We start from the raw sequence: 21,923 nt of genomic DNA on the forward strand, positions 1-21,923 counted from the left end.
ACAGTTGAGGTAAACTGACATGCTGATCGTGAAGATGGATTTTGTGACATTTCTGCACGTGATTAATTGTACTGCCTAAACCAAGAAGTCCACGAAGCTGGCCATAATTGTATTTACGGCTGAAAAGTTATTGAGTCTCCAGGACTTCACAGTTGAAACATCGCAAGGAATACTGTCCCGAAGACGCTCTTCTTTTTCAGGCCCCAGAGCCTATAGGGCTCGGAGTTGACCTTTGAATTTGACTGAAGAAGTCCATTGATTTTTTCTTTTGTTTCTTTGTCTTTTGTTAGTTATTTGGGAACAATATTAGTATACATTTTTTTTTAAATCTCGTATACTACCCTGTACAGTGGGTGACAGCATGCACCTCTAACATATGTTTGCGGACCGCCATAATACCATAGAAGAAGAAGAGGAGCAACTTAAACACTCTATGTTCAGTGAGCAAGTATTTTGACATGTCCTTCCTCTATCACTTTAACCACATGCTCTTACCTCACCATATTGCACATTCACAGCAAACAGATAAGCCGCATTGACATCCCTTCCACACCCAGATACAGATACAGTAGATATCACACTAAGACTCTACGTTCCCAGCCTAACAAGCAAGGAGAAGCATCATTGGTTTGGCATCACACAAACAGGCTAGGCACTTTTATACAACAAACAGGTTATTGTCAGACACTTGACTGATGGTAAGTTTTCGTTTCAGTTTATGGAGAAATTCTGATGCTCTTTGGAGAAGTAGTTGTTTTTTCATGGTGCTTTGTAGCCTATTCTATCTCTTATTGATCTTTGGCTCTCTGCTCATCAGTATACCAGATGACCATGGATTTCATGTGTTTCCATTACTGTAACCTACTTGTATATGTATCTTATAACATTTATTGTGATCATCATAGTGTGTATATCTTAGTGACATGCGTCACTTAATTGTAATTAGTTCCAGGTGCTTCCTGTGAGTGTGGGGTGAGGTTTTGAGTATAAATGCCCGGTGATCGAGCTTTTTGTGTTGAGGTGACATGGCCGCAAGAACTATTTGAACAGTTTGCTACAACAGTGGCTGAAGGAACAGAAGGAGCGTGGACATTTTTGGAAAGAGAGGAAGAAGGAAAATGAGTAGAGGGAAGCTGTGTGGTGTGGAATATTGGCGGTAAGTACCCCCCAAAAATGATGTACTCTGTATTTCAGAAGTTTAACCTGACGAGAGTGAGGATGAATTACCTGCGGTGGCAGGTGCGGTGAAGACCGGAGTTCGAGCCTCATCCCGATGATGATAAAGATGCTTTTTGGCCCAGTGGGAGGGAGATTTTTTTGGAGAGAATGGATCCTTTCCTTCTGACTGATCCATATGTGGTGTCGGGTTGGGTGATGAAGAGGGTGGGGTCTGTTGACTCGGTGACAGTAACTCGAAGTGGACTCGTGATGATTCTTAGTTTCTTCCCTCCAGAGGGAGCAGGCGCTCCGCATCACGTGCCCCAAAAAAACGGACTTGCTTTGCTCTCCGGAGCAGGGCTCAGTTGAAAGGAGTGATAACTGGGGTGGCGTTAAGGAGGATCAACTAATAATGGAGGATTCCCGGTGTCTGTGACACCCGCCTTTTCGTGTGAAGCAGACCTGGAGAGGGTAGTAAAACAGAGAAGACACTGTCTGTCCTGTGTTTTGATGCCGAATCAAGCTGACAAGGTCAAGTTAGGATGTGTCAGCTATCCCATGAGAGCTTTTGTCCCAAATCCATTACGTTGTTTAGGTGTCATGTTGCAGCAGTGTGTAAGAGGGATATTTCTAGATGTAAGAAGTGTGTAAGAGGGGACGAGACAAAGGAAGGTGTAGTATAAATGGAATAAGTGTGTTTTAACCCATGGTGCTGGACATCAGAAATGTCCGGTGAGAGAAAGGCAGTTTGAGGTTTGCCAAGATCAGAGTAGTACAGAAGGTGTCATATGCTGAGGCAGTGAAGAGAGTACTACTGCCCTTCTCCCTCCAGATCCTCTCTCGGTCTTCCTGAGCATTCCTTCCTCAACTATGTACTTTTCAAATTTTTATTGAATCTAACTATTGGAGAGCTTGATGTTCGAGCGACAGCGCTGAAGATCATGTTTGACATGTGCAATATGTCTTATCATTTTCATGCTCCACCCCTGATGTGAAGAACCTGTGTTTTGTTCATGTTTAGTAGTATATACATTTATCCGAGGACCTCACCTTGTTAAACAAGGTGGCGTAGTGGCTACAACCTTCAACCTGTTACATTAGGCTAACTGGTTGTGTTCATCATTAATCTTTATGACCATAATGGGTTATTTTGTGGTGGCTGTTTGGTTGCTAAATTTATCTCACCATCGGTGATGTGTGTTAATCTCTGGAGTTTCCTCCACACACAGCAATATGGAATGAACAGTTTCCCTAAAAGGACATTGCAACATCCCTATCCGTGAGGGGTGTGTCAACGCAGCACAGTGTTGTTGTCATCCTTGTGTGATTCACTGCCACTTATTCATTATGTCCAGATCAGTTTGTGTGTGTGGTTTGTGAGTGTGTGTGTGTGGAGGTTGCATGAGCAAATCTTTCCATTATTTTCCTTCCCATCTCATTTCCTGTGCCTAAGCACTCCTTCCTGACTTGACAGGGTTTCTACTGTCATGCTGCTCTCATTCGGTCTGGACAATCTAGTCAGACCGCATGACTATGAGTCAGTGTATTGTCTTGGCATGATGCATAGGACTATTCAAATCCACATGTGGAAAAACGCAGGTCTCTTTTCTATTGTGGAACCTGGGTCAGCAGGTCACATTGCAACAAACAGTTGATCCATTAATCAAACACCAGCCCGAGAAGCTTGTAGGAAGTCAACAAAAAGGCAGTGACTTTGTCAACTGCTACAGAATCAGCGTTCACAAAATGTTATCAATACAACAGTGAATAATCTGTGTGTCCTTGTACCTCCTTGTCTGGCGTCTATCGCTATCAACAGATATGAGTATAATCCATAACTTTTAGCATCAAGTCTTAGTGACCATCAATCCGCATCTTGAGTGTCACAAACAGAACACTGGAAATGGTGATGAACAGAAACTCCAAATATGCTAAACATTGTGTTGATCACTATGAACCAAATATGAACTTTAGTCATATTACATTTCCCTATTACAATGTGTGGTAAAAGACACATCAGTGTTACAACGAGTCCCAAACTAGAAACTGAACTGACCTCCTTCCAATGTCCTAGATTTTGTCTATTATGTAGGGCAGGGATGGGCAACGGATGAGTTCGGTTTCTTTGTGGTCCCCCCCCCCCCACCCCCCATCAAGATTGCCCATCCCTACTGTAGGGGATTCGGTGTGACGCAAACTTAGATTCGGTGTGACGCAAACTACTACTTCACTCTCTCTGCTGATTTGATGCTCGGGGAAATTGACATGTCGTCTTTGCCTGTCGGCATTGTTGTTTCATCTCATTAACTTCCACTTAGAAGCTTTTCATGTTAAAGAAAATACATGGAACAGTGAAAACCCCCTCAGATCTTCCTTATAGTCTAATGGTTTACAGCTTTATTATGCTATGTATTGTGCCATTGCAACATCGAAGGGCCACAAAAACCGGATGCGTCCGGTTTTCATGTGAAATCGAAAGAGAGCCTGTGACGTGACTTCCACTTTTGGACATCAACAAGGCGACAATCCAACTTAACTCCTGCTCCAAATCTACTGGATTGGTTGAACAGTGCAGAAGAGAACCTGCCTAAAATGTTTAAGTCAGGACCAGAAAGACAGAAACGCCATTATTTTACGCCTGCTCCGTTAAGGTTACTGGAGGGGCAGCAGAAATGTGGGCAGCATTGTAGAAGCAACGATGGTGGATAACTTAAGATAGTTCACTCAGGCCGTTTAGCACTGTACAAAATGGTAAGTTCTGGTCTACTTAACAGGGTGGCTCTCCCATTAAAAACAAATGCAATTAGTTCTGCTTAGTTCATTGACTTCCATTGAAAAACAGTGGGATGTCTCGCTTCCTTTTCCATCTTTGGTAGAAGGTGATATTAGCTACAGCTGCCTAATTAGGTTCCTGATGCTGCTTACGAAAATCGTCAGATAGATCAATCTAGATGAAGTGAAGTCACATCAGCTTGGGCCTGGCTCCTGTGGCCTTGCTGAAGCCAATTTATCTTGTATTCCAGGAGATCCTCTAGGCAGAGATACTATACTGAACAAATTGTAAACACAACAATAGCCCTTCGTACATCAGCTGATATCTCAAAGTGCTGTACAGAAACCCAGCCTAAAACCCCAAACAGCAAGCAATGCAGGTGTAGAAGCGCAGTGGCTATGAACAAATCCCTAGAAAGGCCAGCACCTAGGAAGAAACCTAGAGAGGAACCAGGCTATGAGGGGTGGCCAGTCCTCTTCTGGCTGTGCCGGGTGGAGATTATAACAGAACATGGCCAAGATATTCAAATGTTCATAAATGACCAGCATGGTCAAATAATAATAATCACAGGCAGAACAGTTGAAACTGGAGCAGCAGTACGGTCAGGTGGACTGGGGACAGCAAGGAGTCATCATGTCAGGTAGTCCTGAGGCATGGTCCTAGGGCTCAAGTCCTCCGAGAGAGAGAGAAAGAAAGAGAGAAAGAGAGAATTAGAGAGAGCATACTTAAATTCAAACAGGACACCGGATAGGACAGGAGAAGTACTCCAGATATAACAAACTGACCCTAGCCCCCCGACACATAAACTACTGCAGCATAAATATTGGAGGTTGAGACAGGAGGGGTCAGGAGACACTGTGGCCCCATCCGAGAACACCCCCGGACAGGGCCAAACAGGAAGGATATAACCCCACCCACTTTGCCAAAGCACAGCCCACACACCACTAGAGGGATATCTTCAACCACCAACTTACCATCCTGAGACAAGGCCGAGTATAGCCCACAAAGATCTCCGCCACGGCACAACCCAAGGGTGGGGCGCCAACCCAGACAGGAAGATCACATCAGTGACTCAACCCACTCAAGTGGCGCACCCCTCCTAGGGACGGTATGAAAGAGCCCTAGTAAGCCAGTGACTCAGCCCCTGTAACAGAGTTAGAGGCAGAGAATCCCAGTGGAGAGAGGGGAACCGGCCAGGCAGAGACAGCAAGGGCGGTTCGTTGCTCCAGAGCCTTTCTGTTCACTTTCACACTCCTGGGCCAGACTACACTCAATCATATGACCCACTGAAGAGATGAGTCTTCAGTAAAGACTTAAAGGTTGAGACCGAGTTTGCGTCTCTCACATGGGTAGGCAGACCGTTCCATAAAATGGGAGCTCTATAGGTTAAAGCCCTGCCTCCAGCTGTTTGCTTAGAAATTCTAGGTGCTTAGAAACATGCAAAGTGTTGGGTTCATGAGATGAAATAAAAGATCCCACAAATGTTCTATATGCACAAAAAGCTTATTTCTCAATGTTGTGCACAAATGTGTTCACATCCCACACCTGACAGGCGTGGCATATCAAGAAGCTGATTAAACAGCATGATCATTACACAGGTGCACCTTGTGCTGGGGACAATAAAATAACACTCTCTTAATAAAGTAATGATGTACTTTGAGACATGAAGCTCAATCAACCTGAAAAATTTCAAGAACTTTGAAAGTTTCTTCAAGTGCAGTTGCAAAAACCATCAAGCGCTATGATGAAACTGGCTCTCATGAGGACCGCCACAGGAAAGGAAGAACCAGAGTTACCTCTGCTGCAAAGGATAAATTCATTAGAGTTACCAGCCTCAGATTGCAGCCCAAATAAATGCTTCACGGAGTTCAAGTAACAGACACATCTCAACATCAACTGTTGAGAGGAGACTGTTGAGTGGAGACTGCATGAATCAGGCCTTCATGGCCACAAACCACTACTAAAGGACACCAATAATAAGAAGAGACTTGCTTGGGCCAAGAAACACATGATGAGTCCAAATTTGAGATTTTCGGTTCCAACCATCGTGTCTTTTTTGAGACGCAGAGTAGGTTGATCTCTGCATGTATGGTTCCCACCATGAAGCATGAAGGAGGAGGTGTGGGAGTGCTTTGTTGGGGACACTGTCAGTGATTTATTTTGAATTCAAGGCACACTTAACCAGCATGGCTACCATAGCATTCTGCAGAGATATGCCAGTCCCACTAAGCGCAAACCAGATGGGATATAATTTTTTTCCCCCCCCAACAGAACAATGACCCAAAACACCTCCAGGCTGGGTAAGGGCTATTTGACCAAGGAGAGTGATGGAGTGCTGCATTGTGTAACTGCCTTAAATTTGCTGGACCCCAGGAAGAGTAGCTAATGCCTTAGCAGCAGCTAATGGGGTAGGTCAGTTAAGAACAAATTCTTATTTACAATGAGGGCCTACAGGGGTACAGTGGGTTAACTGCCTTGTTCAGGAGCAGAACTACAGATTTTCTTTACCTTCTCCCATCTCGGGGATTCGATCCAGCAACCTTAACGGTTACTGGCCCAATGCTCCAACCACTAGGCTACCTGCCACCCCATCCATAATAAATACTAAATACAAAAACATGAGCAAAGCAATATAGCTCAAGTTATTGGCCTCAAAGGGCACAAAAAAAAGTTTTCCTGTTTTTGTACCATATTGACATGTTCACCCTTCACACCGAACATCAATTTCAAATCTCTTTTAATGAAAGCAAAAATGTGCACCTTGTACCTTTTTTTTATGAGCTTGTTTTACATTACATTACATTTAAGTCATTTAGCAGACGCTCTTATCCAGAGCGACTTTTAAAGTTGTTTATTGCAATATGACATAGATAAGACCAAATGGAAAGCAGTACAGTAGCTTATGTGAAGTGTTTTGACAAAATATTCTAAAACTGTTTGTTTTTTCTTGCAGATATGGAATATTCAAACACTTTCATCAACATTTTCCTATAATTGTCATTTACCATTGGCAACAATGAGTGGAGCACGTGACTCATGTGTTACTTTGTAGCACAGTGAGAATAGTTTCAAATTGGAAACATCTCGGGAAGGTGTGACTTGTGCGCTACTACTACCGTGTACAGAATGGGTCAAACGCGTTCTGGTCTCTCGTACTGGAAACCAACTGAGACAGCCAAACGACTACCTATCTGCAGATATACCAGCGTGGAACGAAGGGGTGACCGGTTTTACAGGAATCTGATGAAAACGAAGCAGTTGCCTTCGCCAGGCACAGGTCAACCGGAGGTAGGGCTTGTAATAGGATCTGGAGATTCGGAAACCCTTCGTGGTCACGGGCGAGGAAAGTTGATTAGAGGCCAGACCGAGTCGGAGGTAGTGGACTACACCACCCCGGTCGCCGACTACCCATCTCGAATTCATTATGAAAATATTCAGGCTTTCGACAGTGACGCTGTGAGCAAGGGAGCGGCCGACTCTTCCTTCGATGCGAAAGGCTTGGATACACTGGCCAGAGGATTCGAAAGAACCCGCTGCGTGGTTACGCAGCGCAGCAGCCCAGAAACAACTGGGGAGGATCATGTCTGGAATGCCCCGGCTTGGGCCATGGAAAACAAGCCATTCGGATTTGATAAACAGGATGGGGTTGCCTCGGAGGTCAGGGCGATATCGGGGGCTGTACCACCGGATGGTTCAGTCCATTGGCGCATATCTGGAGAGGAGAATTTAAAACTGACCCTGGCATCACTGAGCTTGCGTTTAGACGAGCCTCTGACAAGTGGCGTGTCAGAACCGATCGGGTATGATATACCACACACAGACTTAGAAATTACCAAATCGAACTTTCTCGCTGCTTCTTGTGAGCCCGAAGCTGTCAGGAAAAATGAACAAAGCGGTTGTCCGGTTGAGTCGGGGAACCAGGAGGACCCCTCGATTAACTCTCCAAAACAGCCACACGGACAGGTCCAAAGTCCACTAGGTAGCCAACGTTTCCCTGGTACTATCCCAAAGCTTATTATAACCAGAGATCCAAGCCCCAGTCGGACTCAGGAAACACTAGACCCAAGGACCATGGAACTCGGAGTCGGTGGATCATCCCTGGATCCAAACGCCGATGATGAGTCCCCCTGCTCGGACAGTGGCTGTGGAGGCTCCCCGGCGCTGATGCGCGTTCGCCGAAAGCTCTCCAACTCGTCCTCCGCCGGCTGCGTATCCTCCGCCTCGTCGTTTGAGGAGTCCGAGGATGACTTCACCGGCAGCGACATCGAGTCCAGCCTGTCCCCAGTCATTTGCAACATGCTGGGCAGTCCAGAAGAAGGAATGGGGGTGAGTGTGTCATCCTTAATTTGTTTGTGCATAAAATCTGGTGGTGTGCTGACTAGAGGTTTATCTTCTGTATGAAGTTGCATAACAAAAACACCCATTAGTATTATGTTAAGCTCTTTGGCTATAATCGGTCCTAAATGTTGGCCAGAAGTGCTATGGATGGGCACATACTTAAACACAGCCCTATTGTTTACTTTCTGCACACGAATAAATCAAGAGCATAGCACCTATATAAACTCCCAGTAAATTGATTGGGTAAACTACCAACATTTCAGCATTGCTGTTCCCCCTTCAGGGTAAAATGTTGTTGGTTTACCCAATCAGTTTTTGGGAGTTTTTATATATATATACTTTTTTTTAATAGTTTGCTGTTTATACTGTGATAGTCAGCACCTCTACACAAAATGATTTCTCTGGGTGTACACCAGCGCATGCTTTTTGTTAGACTACTTTCTGTACACACACATCCATGGTACATTTGTAGCCTGCTGTATGCACTCATGCTATTGATATAAGGCAGTCTTTTTCCATTTATGCAGAAGAGATGCACTATGATTTGAAATGATGCCCTAATGAGCAGACATTCACTGATAATGCATGTTCCAGAACCACAACTCTATTGTTGACCTACAGACTGCATGTCAATCACACACACCCGCACACACACACTTCTCTATGTCAGATCAACTCCTAGATAACATATCTGAAACTCAAACGTCTCACACACACAAAGCCACCAAGCCCCTGTGCTCCTACCACAGGGTGTGTGGTGAATATTTAGCCTGAAGGAGTTTGGAGCGCAGTTGTATTTACACATAGATCAGTTGGGTGTAAACAATATGGTGGAAATCGGCTGAGCTCGGTGAACCTGTGGTGTCGCTTACATAATACACCTAAGCCAAAAAATAGGTTCACCAATGAAGTCCCTTTCACTCCTAAGTGACCCTTTACCCATGACTCCCACCACTATGACCCTTAGCTGAGATTGTCACTAATAATGAGCTCGTCTTGATAAACACGGGGTCATTTGCTGAACCCCAAGATGTTCTTGTTTTGACCCGTGTACGAACCAGCTTTTTAGTGGTAGGTTTCCCTCCCCAATCAGAGGCCTTTGATGCGCCCTGACCAGAAATGCTTGGAATGACATGAGCTCAAAATAGAATGTCTTTCCAAGAAATGGATCAATTGAAACGCGGGCAAGCTCTCTCCCTGAACAAGAATGGTGTGAATCCTGGAAGTCACCACTGTGTGAAAATACTAGAATGTATACATGCATGGTTCATTTCACCAACACACATACTTTCTCTCTCCCTGTTACTTTCTCTCTCTCGGAGTGCATAGTTGTTGTAATCAACGTGTTTTATGAGAGAACCTACTTCAGGAGAACAAATGTTCAGTCTTCATTTCTTCATGTCTCTGAAAGGGAGATGGTCTTCCAAATAACACATAATGACTGACCTATTTAGGTGACATTGCTGTGAGTGACTCACTCTCACATTGTGTGCGCTCCAGTGGGTTTCTATACTGTGTGTGTGTGAGTCAATGTGTGGAGAGAGTGAGCCTTAAAAAATAATGTACCCAAACATCCTGAATTCCGATACTTAGACATAGCTCTCTTTCTACCTACTTTGTCGCTCTCTTTTCCTCCCTCATTTGCTTTCTCTAATTTGCTTTATCTTCTGTGAGTCCAGATATTTCCATATCTGTGTGTGTGTGTCATGTTAATGTATGAATTTAGTCTGGATGAGAGGGCACGTCAGCAGTTCCCATGTTATAGATCCCTCCCACACTACTGTTATGACTGAATATCTGGAACATAGTGAGTGTACTGGATGTCCATTTTTGGATCTAGCTGGTGTGATACGGCAGCACTGAGGCGAGTGTTGGTTGTGATAGTATTAGGGCTTTGGTTGTTATTGGCTAATTGTACACTTTCAAAGTGTGGCCAAACCAGTTGTTACACTTTGCTCAATGACGTACATTGTAGATACTTGCCTGCTCACGCTGCATATTTAGAGTTGAAGGCACATACACTCAGGCACTACACACTCTGATGCCATCTCAGAGTGTCATGGAAAATTGGGCTGCAGGCGGTTGTGTTGCTAGGCGACATCATTGCCATATATGGTGCTGTTTCTCATTTTTTTCTTTTTCTCTCTCTGGTCCGTGTTTTGAATGTAACTTCTTAAATATTACACATTACTTTTGACATATTTTCATAGTCTCTTTCAGCCTGCATCATCCCTTCATTTCTCTGACAATACCCCCCCCCCACCCCTGTTTAGCCTTGCAGCACAAGGTTTTCCCCTGATACACAGGCAGTGGAACAGAAGGCAGAGGAAAATATAAATAAGTGGAGGAGGATAAAGTACCCTCCCTACACACACTCTACAATAAATCCAACAACACACATACAGAACATACTCCACATACGCGCGCACACACACACACACACACACACACACAAGAACAACTCGTTGATAATCTCACATTATGCAAGTCACGATGGCAAAGTTGCCACACTCGAACATGCATACACACACACACAAACACTCTTACACATACTTGTAAGTGTCCACACAAACATTAAAACACACATTTGTGTCAGACTTTGTTTTGTTGTGTGTGTTAACTGGGCTGTGGTTGAGCTGTGCTGCTCATGCCACCCAGAGCAGAATGAAGGGGATGTGGCTTTACATGTAAACGAGGCCTGGAAAAAGAGCAGCATCACACCTAAGAGTAAGATGTCCTTTTACTCAACTTTTTACTGTGGATAAACGATATCCCAAGATTTACTTAACAAACGGCACATCTCAATAGGTGGTCCAAGTCAGTTATGCCATGGCACAAGTGGAGAGAGGGAGGCTTTTCTCTTTTGTTCTTTAATGCTTCTCTGTTGTTCCTCAAGCAAGGGGGAAGGCCGCGACATCACAGATTCCCATCAGACCAACTCCTTCAATGCCCGTCTCCTTGAAGTTTGCAGCGGTCTACAAAACATATGCTGAAGATATATTATTTGACCCTTTTTAGTGTGGGATATTGCTTTTCAACAGTTTTTTTAATAGTTTTTTTTAAATAAAAAAATCGCTGGAGGATATCTTTTAAAGACTACAGCAGTGACACTCTGGTGTTGTGAGCAGTAAAACAGGGCGTACCCCCTTAATAAATCAAAAGCTATTTACAATAGCCACATGCCTGTGTTTTTCTCTCTCCCTTTCTCTCTGGGGATTTTCTCTGAGGGACAAAGAGAAACAGGACTGCGGGGGAATGTTTTAGAGGGAGCTGTAGGGGAGTACTCTAGTTGATTTAAATAGTCATTTATTTAGTCAGGATAGCCCACTCTGTAACAAATGCAACTGTTTTCCAAGGAGTCCTGGGTTCCATAGAATCCATTTTTTTTTTAAAGAAAGCGAGCAAAAGTGAGGTTGATATTCCTCTGAATATCCAATCTAGTAATTCACTTTGGCTCCAGCATGATGACTCCCACAAAACAGAATTGTCTACGTTAGGTCGATGTCTTTTGCATCATACTCACACTTGAAAGCTGTCTTTGCAACACGGTCTGTTTGTCTGTCTGTCTATAAAATGTTTCGATATTTTGAAATCCTTTTAATTTTCAGTTCAGTTAACAGGGGGTGGGGGATGCTGTCTGCTGGTTAAGGTATTTATTTTAGGGACATGTGGTGTGGGAGAGCCATTGTCTATATGCTATACTACTCGGGGGAGGGGGGGAGAGCTACCTCCGGAGCTAGTGTGGGAGACATCTCTCATAGAGAGATTTTGAATCGCTCTCTCTCTCTACACTTACATAAGTACATTTCCTGGGACTAGTGTGTGTCATCAAAGTAGTGCAGAGTAAAGAGGCCCTTTCTCTCTGGGTATTACAGACGTGCCTGTCACTGGGGACTCTGTCTTTCTGAGGACACTGGCCCAGGACGGGCTGATTGGGGGGATTAGAGAGAGAGACTGCTACAGACTACTATAAACAGATTGTGAGAGGACTCTGATATCAGGAAGACAGTTGGTGTGGTGGGGAAAGAAACACGGAGAGGGGAAAATTGATAAAAGGGGAGACAGAGGTCACCAAACTTGGGGAAAATGTAGCGCTGAGTGACGGATTAGTGTGAGGGAGAGTGACGAGTTGACGAGCGAGCACGAGACCTGGGAGGGAGAAGTAACACCAGGTAGGGAGACGATGAGACTGTAAGAGAGGAGTGACAAAATGCTGCAGAGAGGACAGAGATCAGTTGGTGTTAAAGAGAAGGCAGAGAGGGGGGAGGGCTCAGTAGGAGAGGGATTATAATGTAACCTCACACGAGAGGGGATGTTAAACAGACGACACAAGTTAACAAAGCCAGGCAATTGCATTGGCTGACTGCTAATGCTGCAGGGCTAACTGAGGGACAGATGGCCTCTGTAGCATTGAGTTGCAGCCCTTCTAACAGTCATGGGTAGGGCTAAATGCTCATGCTAGGCTAACGGGGACATACAGAGAGGGGCAAGGCTAAATGCTAACCCCTCTAGGCTAACTGAGGGACAGTCCGATGGAACGCCGGATGCTCGTGGCGGTCTCGTTTGGAGAACCTGTACTGATGGCGCGGAGTGTGTGGGACTGGCTACACTCTCACCTCCCCTCTGTGTCTGTGTGTGCCTGTGTCAGCGCCGGTCTGCTGCTCCACTACTGCTCAGTCTGCCAGGTAAGAGATGAGACAAACTGATTAGACATACTAGATTAGATACACTGTTGGGAAGAGTTGAGATTGGAGCTGGATGCCAACAGGTGAGGACAGGTTTACATACAACATAAACTGTGTGGCGCGAGCCCTGAATATTGGCTGAAAGCCGTGGTATATCAGCTCGTATACCTCGGGTATGACACAATTTTATTTTTACTCTTCTAATTACATTGGTAACCAGTCTATAATAGCAATAAGGCACCTTGGGGGTTTGGGGTATATGCCATCTGCATTACGTCATGCCTATTGGCTGTGTACCACACGCCCTCCGGCTTTATTGCTTGAGTATAGTATAGCGAGGAGTTGAAGTCCGATAACAATGGTCTTCTAGTCATAGATATAATAACCTTAGGTGTGGACAGGTGAAGACTGTCCTTGTGGGATGGGATGTAGAGCCACATTGAACGTTGCAGATAGAAATGCCACAAATAGAGCCGACGTGATTCCTTATTGTACTAGTCAGAGAGGCATGTTTGTTCTACATAGCGCATTGCTAACTGAACGTTCCAAAACGTTGCGTCCTGCTGAACGCGCCCCTGGTATACATCCAGTATGTAAGGCTGTGTTTCTCTCTCCAGGATTAGGTACGAGGTGGGCAGGTACACAGTATCTCCTCTCTCTGTGCTGATCCACACAGGTATGTGTGGAAGTGCTGCTACAAACCCTGTCCTCTCCAGTTGAGGCACGTCTGGGCAGGTGTTGGTTTCTGTCTGTAGAAGGATTATCTAGCTGCTTTGGCATTAGCTAGTATGGACCGGTAGAAGGAGAGTTGTCTTTGTGTGTCTATAGGCTGGGTCAGGTGTGTATTGGGTCCATTAAAGTTCAACACACAATTTGATTGTATCTCTATTTGAGCAGGTTTAACACCTAGGATCTGTCTTTATTATGAAAAGCTGTTTTCGTTGTGGGTGTTTTAGTAAGGTTCTCTGAGTTGACATTTGCGTTGTCTCTATCTGGGCTAAGGCGGTGGTAAGCCAGGGAGATTTATGATGACGGCTGCTGTCAGAATAGACTCTAGGGCTGTAGGTTTAGTAGGGTCACAGCTTCACGACCTTTAGTTCTTGACCTCGTGGTCAGAACAGAGCTTTTGTGTTCCTCTTGCGGCCAACACTGACGTCCAGAATGTCACTACTGATTGTGTGTGTGTGTGTGTTTCATGGCTGCTGTCATTAGGACAGGAATCAAGACACATTCCAAGAACGTAGTGTAGGATGAAGGGAAGAAAAGACTGGGGTAAGGATGGAGGGAGGCGGCAGAGGGACAGAGCTCTGCTGTTTTGTAGTGGAGGAGCAGGAGGAAAATAGAGCGGGATTAGGATAACAACAGAGCTCTGCTGTTTTGTAGTGGAGGAGCAGGAGGAAAATAGAGCGGGATTAGGATAACAACAGAGCTCTGCTGTTTTGTAGTGGAGGAGCAGGAGGAAAATAGAGCGGGATTAGGATAACAACAGAGCTCTGCTGTTTTGTAGTGGAGGAGCAGGAGGAAAATAGAGCGGGATTAGGATAACAACAGCGGGAAGCAGTGAGTGAAGGCAGGAGAAAGGGAGTAATACTTTGAGGAAGGCAAAAGAAGTAAAAAGAGAAGGAAGGGCAGATTCTTCTCTCCGGGGTCATTCAGGTCAGGTAATAATGGAGGCGGTGAAATCGAATAGAGGGGACTGAGTTACATCCCCCCGGGCCATTCATTAAACTGTCTGGCCTGAACTGCTGGAGAGAGAGCGAGTGGGAGATAAACGAGTGGATGAGAGAGGAGTAAAAGAGCCATTTAGGGGGGGGGTATAGCCCTGCTTTGACGACCCGTTCCTCTCCAGACCCCCTGTAGTGACACCCAGCACCCAATGCTCAGCTCCGAGAGGGACAGAAGGAGAGAATGATAAAGTGGTTGATTTAGCTGGATTCCCCCTGCAGATTAGTGCTGTGCCACCGTGGAGCTAGCTCATCGTTCACCTGTCACATTGACCTCTGCCTCTTTGCACTTTTCCTTCTGGGCTTTGTCTTCATTTTGCAATGTTTTCAGTCTGGCAGGTGTGTGTGTGGATGACTGTACACTTTTGTGTGTTTCTGCTTTGAGGTCAGGGTTATGTTTGGGTTAAGCTGGTAAAGAGCTTTTAGAGTCCGGAAGTCTCTGTTGACATTGATCCGGGACTCAAACTACTAGCCTGCGCTGTCTCTGTTTTTCACCATGTATTCAGCACAACTTCAGGGGCCGTATCCACAAAGCGTCTCCGGTTTTAATAATGAATACGATTATATGGACAGATCCTAGATCAGCACTGCTGCTCAGATATTTAATGAACACGGCCTCTGGCCTGTGTTTCTCCTCTTCCCTCGCTCTGTATTCAGCACAACATTTCAGCAGTCCAGTGTAAAGAATGTGTGGGTGCGGAGGAGGCAGACAGGCAAACATTGGCTGGGGTTGGTTGGTTGTACTGGGCTGGAGTGTAGTGGGGCATGCGTTCTTTAGCAGTCCGATGGTTGTAAATGATCATAAAATATCGGTTTATGACGCCCTGTCCTTCCACTCAATTACCTCTATGATGACCTCTGCCTCCCATCTTCTTTCTCTTCTTTTTTTTCTTCCTCAAACGTTTTGTCTATGCCCTACCTTTGCTCTCTCCATGTCTCTCTGACCCTATCTCTCTCTCTGTCTCCTTCCAGTGATTTCACACACAGTATCATTTCCTAATCAGTGGTGTGTGTGTGCAATCGATGCTGTGTTCTCCTCTCTGCTTGCGTCAAACTCTCTTGCATAGTGACCTTGCTATGTTTTTCCAATAAAGATAAACTAACTACACACACACACACATCCGCAGACTCACTCACTTACTCAATCAAACTCGCACATAGTGTTCCTGTGTAGGCCAGGAACGTAATATTTTTGTTAGCTGACTGGTGGTGTGTAACACATTTTGTTGCTTCTCTCCTTCCCAGACCAAGCAATGGCAGAAGCTGAAAACTATGGTGCATTGGTCTCCCTTCGTGTCCTTGAACAAGCGTTATCCCTGGGTGCAGCTCGCCGGGCATGCAGGTATACACCACTCCCTTTCACACTCTGTCTCTCTAGTGCTCTAGCGCTCTCTCTCTTTCTCTCTAGTGCTCTAGCTCTCTCTCTTTCTCTCTAGTGGTCTAGCTCTCTCTTTCTCTCTAGTGCTCTAGCTCTCTCTCTTTCCCTCTAGTGCTCTAGCTCTCTCTCTTTCCCTCTAGTGCTCTAGCTCTCTCTAGTGCTCTCTTCTCTCCTCTCTAGTTCTCTAGCTCTCTTTCTCTCTCTAGTGCTCTAGCTCTCTCTCTCTTTCTCTCTCTCTAGTGCTCTCTCTCTCTTTCTCTAGCTCTTGCTTTCTCTCTAGTGCTCTAGCTTTCGCTCTAGTGCTCTAGCTCTCTTTCTCTCTAGCGCTCTTTCTCTCTTTCTCTCTCTCTCTCACTCTCTAGTGCTCTAGCTCTCTCTATCTAGCTCTCGCTTTCTCTCTCTCTCTTACTTTCTTTTCCTCTGTCACTCACTTGTCCCCTCCCTCTGTCTCGTAGGTAACTTCCAGGCGGGGGAGTATGGGCGTTTGTTGAAGCGCTACTGTGAGTGTGAGCAGCTGTGCTTGTCAAAGCTGATGGGGGACATTCTGCGGCCCTATGTCCCTGGCTACTATGGCGTGGTGCAGAGGGATGAACAGGACTACAACCTAATGGACGACCTCCTGGCTGACTTTGACTCTCCCTCCATCATGGATTGCAAGATGGGCAGCAGGTGAGGCTCTCCAGGACCAATGCTGGAGAGGAGATTACTATTGTTAGATAACTCCGCTGTTAGATGATGAACTGGCTCACTAATCCGGTCTTCCTTGTCCTATCAGGACTTATCTGGCGGAGGAGCTACTGAAGGCCAGGGAGCGTCCACGGCTCCGCAGGGACATGTATGAGAAGATGGTGGCCGTGGACCCTGGGGCCCCTACGGATCAAGAGAGGGCGCAACAAGGCATCCTGAAGCCCAGATACATGCAGTGGAGAGAGACCCTCAGCTCCACTTCCACCCTGGGCTTCCGCATCGAGGGCATCAAGGTCAGGGGGCCCACTGGGTTCAACTCGGGGTCTAAATAAGGGGATTGAGAAATTATTTTTAGTGTTTCAAACTTATGGCCAAAATAAATTAACAATGAGACAAGGAAATGGGTGTGATGGGTCAGCACTCAAAAAGATGTCACATAAAGCTTACTTCATTAAAAAAACGAATAATAGTTTTACTTCATCAATAATTACTTGTGTGTATTTTGTTATCTGCAGAGAGCGGATGGGACGTGCAACACCAACTTTAAGAAGACCAAACACCGGGAGCAGGTCATGCAGGCCCTGGGAGATTTTGTTGATGGGAACATTCAGATCCTGGTACGTGTTTCTAGAGGGACATTTAGTCGGGTGGCACATAAGGGAACTTGAGTTCTAGGGGGACCTACTCAGTCCCTTCAGATTGACTGTCTATTTGACTGTTTGTCTCCCGTTCTCTCTCTGGTAGAAAGTCTACCTGCAACGTCTGGAGGAGCTGCGATCTGTGCTGGAGAAGTCACAGTTCTTCAGAACACATGAGGTAACCCACACAAACTCACTCACATCCTATACTACTTCCCACTTCTCTGTACCCATATTACTCTGCTTTACTTGAAGACGATATTTATAGTAAAGTTTGGCATAAGTACTTTCCCTCAACAAACTTGTTTGCTGGATTATGATTAAATGTGATTGATATGAACATGAATCAAATTCCTTATTAAACCTGAAATATGTTACTTTATGGGCTGCCGGACCAAATTGAAATAGAAATAGTTATAGATCTGTCATCCTCATTGAAAGCAAGTCTAAGAAGCGGTAGATCTGTTCTATGTGCACTATTTCGATGCGTCCCATTCTTTAAATTTAGTTTTTACTTTCAGTTTTGTACACCAACTTAAAATACAATAATTTTTGGTTATAGACAATATATTTCAGTGGTTTAGATGCTACAATGATTCTCTACACTATACATGCTTGTTTTGTCTCCACCCATACCGGATCCGGGATAATTGTCATCAGCAACGCTGAATAGCATAGCGCCACAGTCAAATAATATTACTAGAAAATATTCATATTCATGAAATCACAAGTGCAATATTGCAAAACACAGTTTAGCCTTTTGTTAATCCACCTGTCATCTCAAATTATGCTTTACTGCGAAAGCAATACAAGTGTTTGTGTAAGTTTATCGATCGCTCAAAAACAATAAGTACACTTAGCATCAGGTAACTTAGTCACGAAAATCCGAAAATCAATCAAATTAATCGTTTACCTTTGATCTTCGGATGTTTTCACTCACAAGACTCCCAGTTACACAACAAATGTTCCTTTTGTTCTATAAAGATATTTTTTATATCCATATACCTCCGTTAGTTGGTGCGTTATGCCCAGGAATCCACCGGAAAGAGCGGTCACAACAACGCAGACAATAATTCCAAATTATATCCATAATGTCCACAGACACATGTCAGACGTTTTTTATAATCAATCCTCAGGGTGTTTTTCAAATATCTATTCGATAATATATCAACTGGGACAGTTGTCTTTTCACTAGGACCGGGAATAACAATGTCCGCCTTTCTCTTTTGCGCACAATTCAATCTGAGAGCCCCCACCTATCCACTTACACAATGTGGTCGTTCACGCTCATTCTTCAAAATAAAAGCCTGAAACTATGTCTGAAGACTGACACCTTGAGAAAGCGATAGGAAAAGGAATCTTGTTGATATCCCTTTAAATGGAGCAATGGGGGGCCATGGAACATGGAGTTTTCAAAATAGAAGCCACTTCCTGGTTTGATTTTTCTCAGGGTTTTGCCTGCAATATCAGTTCTGTTATACTCAGACAATATATTGACCGTTTTGGAAACTTTAGAGTTTTCTATCCTAATCTGTCAATTATATGCATATTCTAGCATCTGGTCCTGAGAAATAGGTCGTTTACTTTGGGAACGTTATTTTTCCAAACATAAAAATAGTGCCCCCTAGCTTCAAGAGGTTAAGGGAAAGGCAGATACCTAATTAGTTATACAACTGAATGCATTCAACTGAAATGTGTCTTCCAAATTAAGCAAACTATTAGAATTTTAGTAACCAGGACATGGCGGAGCGATTTCTGCGTAGTGCAGCTTTAAATCACAAACAAACACTGTCACTGACAGACTGAACTCAAATGTCCTGTTTTCTCCCAGGTGGTGGGCAGCTCCCTGCTGTTTGTGCACGATGCATCAGGCCAGGCCCGTGTGTGGATGATAGACTTTGGGAAAACAGTGCCCCTGCCTGCCCCCCTCACCTTGGACCACCGGACCCCCTGGATCGAGGGCAACTGCGAGGATGGCTACCTGTGGGGTCTGGACAACCTCATAGACATTCTCTGTACCATGCTCCCTCCCAGCCGCTGAGAAAGAGTGGGCCGTGTGAGAGAGCACAAAGGGATGGCCTGGAAGAGAGAGAGGTGGAGGAGGAGGATGGAGAGAACACTCTCATCCTAGTCACAGATGGGGAATGAAAGTGGGGAAGAACAAATGGAACGGGTCATTACCCAAACTAGATGTGAGACTGGTGAGATGGAGGGGAAAGGAAAGAAGGATGACATTGAAAGAGGCAAACGGAGGAGCGCGCAGAACATGGTGGACGCTCTTTAGCCAGTGAGGAAACCTGTCCACACAACTAGTTCTGTCATCCCTCATCAACCTCTCTCAATATTATAAGAGCTATGACGTCAACTATCACAGCAGCACGCACACGTGGACACGGACACACTACTGTTCCTTCATATTATCACGAGTATGATGATAATGTACTGAACCTTTCCAATGGGATATATCCTCCTCAAGTGACCAATGGAGAACATTTTTATTTTCAGTATGGACCACTTGACTTTATGCTTTTTTAAAAACTATTTTATATATTTGTCGACACTAGAAACACTGGAAAAAAAGCGGTATATGTAAACTTTATCTGGTACTTCGCCTTTTAATGTAAATACAGTTTTATTTCATCTGTTTCCCTTCACGAGTAGCCTCTTTACACTTTGTACTTTTTCTGTGCCTAGATTTTGGGATTGGAGGCAGATTATTTTTTTATATATCATTCCAAAGTTTGCTGGAGAGTTGACCCAAAGTCTGTAACAATTAGTTTTTTGTAAGTTGGATTGAGACCTGGTGAAAACTGGAGGCTGTTGATTGGCTCTGTCTGACCCCGTGTGGTGTCTGATTTGGCAGAGTTGACCCAGCAGATAAACTAACAGTGGTTCCCAACCAGGGTTACTAGGACCCCTGGTGGTACTTGGTCGATCCACAGGGGGGTACTTGAAAATTTTTAATGAGACCATAGGCTTACTGGTAAAAAGTAGATGAGTGGGTACTCTGGGCAGAGCAAAATTCAGCTGTTGCTTTAGTAACCGCAAATGATTGGGAACCACTGGACTAATGGATGTTATTAATGTTTTTTTTCTTTATTTTCTCTCCTAGTGGGCACATGACTTGGTGGTCATGGCTAACTAGACTGTATTGCACAAATGGGTTCCTCACAAAAGCCATTGAACAAAGCTAGCCCTGCCTCTGTGTCTCTGAATATGGATTCACTCTGGTGTCCAAGGTTATTATAAGCAAACCATTTTCTGGTGAATGGAAGTTGATTAATCTGCATAGTTGTGACCATTTATTCCTTCAGTTGGGTTCATACATTTTTCTGGAATGGGCAACGATTGGCCTGACAACTGGAATGACTATTTGAACAAGTCACCTAAAACTGGAATGAATGACCTACTGTTTGTTATGACACATTCATCCACACGTCAGACTTGTCACTGGATTTGTAGATCTGTCAGCCAACATTCCCATCCAAGTCTTCCTACATAGACAACACTGTTTGTGTATTTATGGTGTGTGTGTGTAGATTTATATGTCTAGAAAATGGAGGCGCTCTGTATGTGACTGTCAGCATTGACATCATGGAATTATGTTTCTTCTGTTGACATCTCACACCATAAAAACACATTCTGGAACAATATATTGTTTACAAAGTATTATATCTTACGTACCATGTATCCTCTTCTTCATCTTAACCTGATAGTTACTGGCTTTCTGACTGTTTGGGTTGTTTGTGTGTGGCTGAGCGCTGGACTGTAAATAGGGTTGAGAAAGCCTAAGATGTTATATAGTTTGGATAAGCCTTTCCTCTGTGCTGTACTTCAGGAGACAGTGCATTGCAAGATGCTGGGGAGCACAAATACGTATGTTCAGAGGATTGAGACTGGTCCCTGCTCTCTGTCTAGAATACCATTGATTGCAATAAACTGGAACTAAGAGCTCAAGTCTTTCTAATCTGAAACCCTGTGTCTCATTCAACACCAAACATCAGAAGTATGAATCGTATTGATGGAAAATGTTTTTACACTCCCCTACAAAAGTTTGGACACATCAACTCATTCGAGTGTTTCTTTATTTTTACATTGTAGACTAATAGTGATGACATCAAAACTATGAAATAACACGTGGATTCAATGTAGTAGCCAAAAAAGTGTTAAATCAAAATCTATTTTAGATTCTTCAGAGTAGCCACCCTTTGCCTTGATAGTTTTGCACACTCTTGGCATTCTCTCAACCAGCTTCATGAGGTAGTCACCTGGAATGCATTTCCATTACAGGTGTGCCTTGAGTCAATTTGTGGAATTTCTTTCCTTAATGCGTTGAGGCAATCCGTTGTGTTCTGACAAGGTAGGGGTGGTATACAGAAGATGGTCTTTTACCAAATAGGGCTAAGTCCATTATTATGACAAGAACAGCTCAAATAAGCAAAGAGAAACAGTCCATTATTTTAAGACATGATGCTCAGTCATTCCAGAAAGTTTCTACAAGAGCAGTTGCAAAAACCATCAAGCGCTGTGATGAAACTGGCT

At 44.4% G+C, this 21,923-nt stretch overlaps 1 protein-coding gene across 4 annotated transcripts; it reads left to right on the forward strand.

Annotated features, from left to right (window-relative positions):
- Window positions 1–527: 527 nt before the first annotated feature.
- On the forward strand, window positions 528–21,348 carry LOC135546079 (inositol-trisphosphate 3-kinase C-like). 4 transcript variants are annotated; one of them, XM_064974212.1, is made up of 9 exons: window positions 528–698; window positions 947–1,156; window positions 6,885–8,257; window positions 15,924–16,020; window positions 16,512–16,725; window positions 16,832–17,036; window positions 17,259–17,360; window positions 17,488–17,559; window positions 19,213–21,348. In XM_064974212.1, the coding sequence occupies exons 3-9, from the start codon at window positions 7,058–7,060 to the stop codon at window positions 19,420–19,422; spliced, it is 2,100 nt and encodes a 699-aa protein (XP_064830284.1). In that variant the 5' UTR covers window positions 528–698; window positions 947–1,156; window positions 6,885–7,057; the 3' UTR covers window positions 19,423–21,348. The 4 variants fall into 4 exon arrangements, with proteins under 4 accessions (XP_064830284.1, XP_064830282.1, XP_064830283.1 ...); XM_064974210.1 differs by lacking the exon at window positions 947–1,156 and adding an exon at window positions 1,195–1,689; XM_064974211.1 differs by lacking the exon at window positions 947–1,156.
- Window positions 21,349–21,923: the final 575 nt, after the last annotated feature.

The sequence above is a fragment of the Oncorhynchus masou genome, chromosome 9 (genome assembly GCF_036934945.1).
Source record: "Oncorhynchus masou masou isolate Uvic2021 chromosome 9, UVic_Omas_1.1, whole genome shotgun sequence".
Classification (NCBI taxonomy): domain Eukaryota; kingdom Metazoa; phylum Chordata; class Actinopteri; order Salmoniformes; family Salmonidae; genus Oncorhynchus; species Oncorhynchus masou.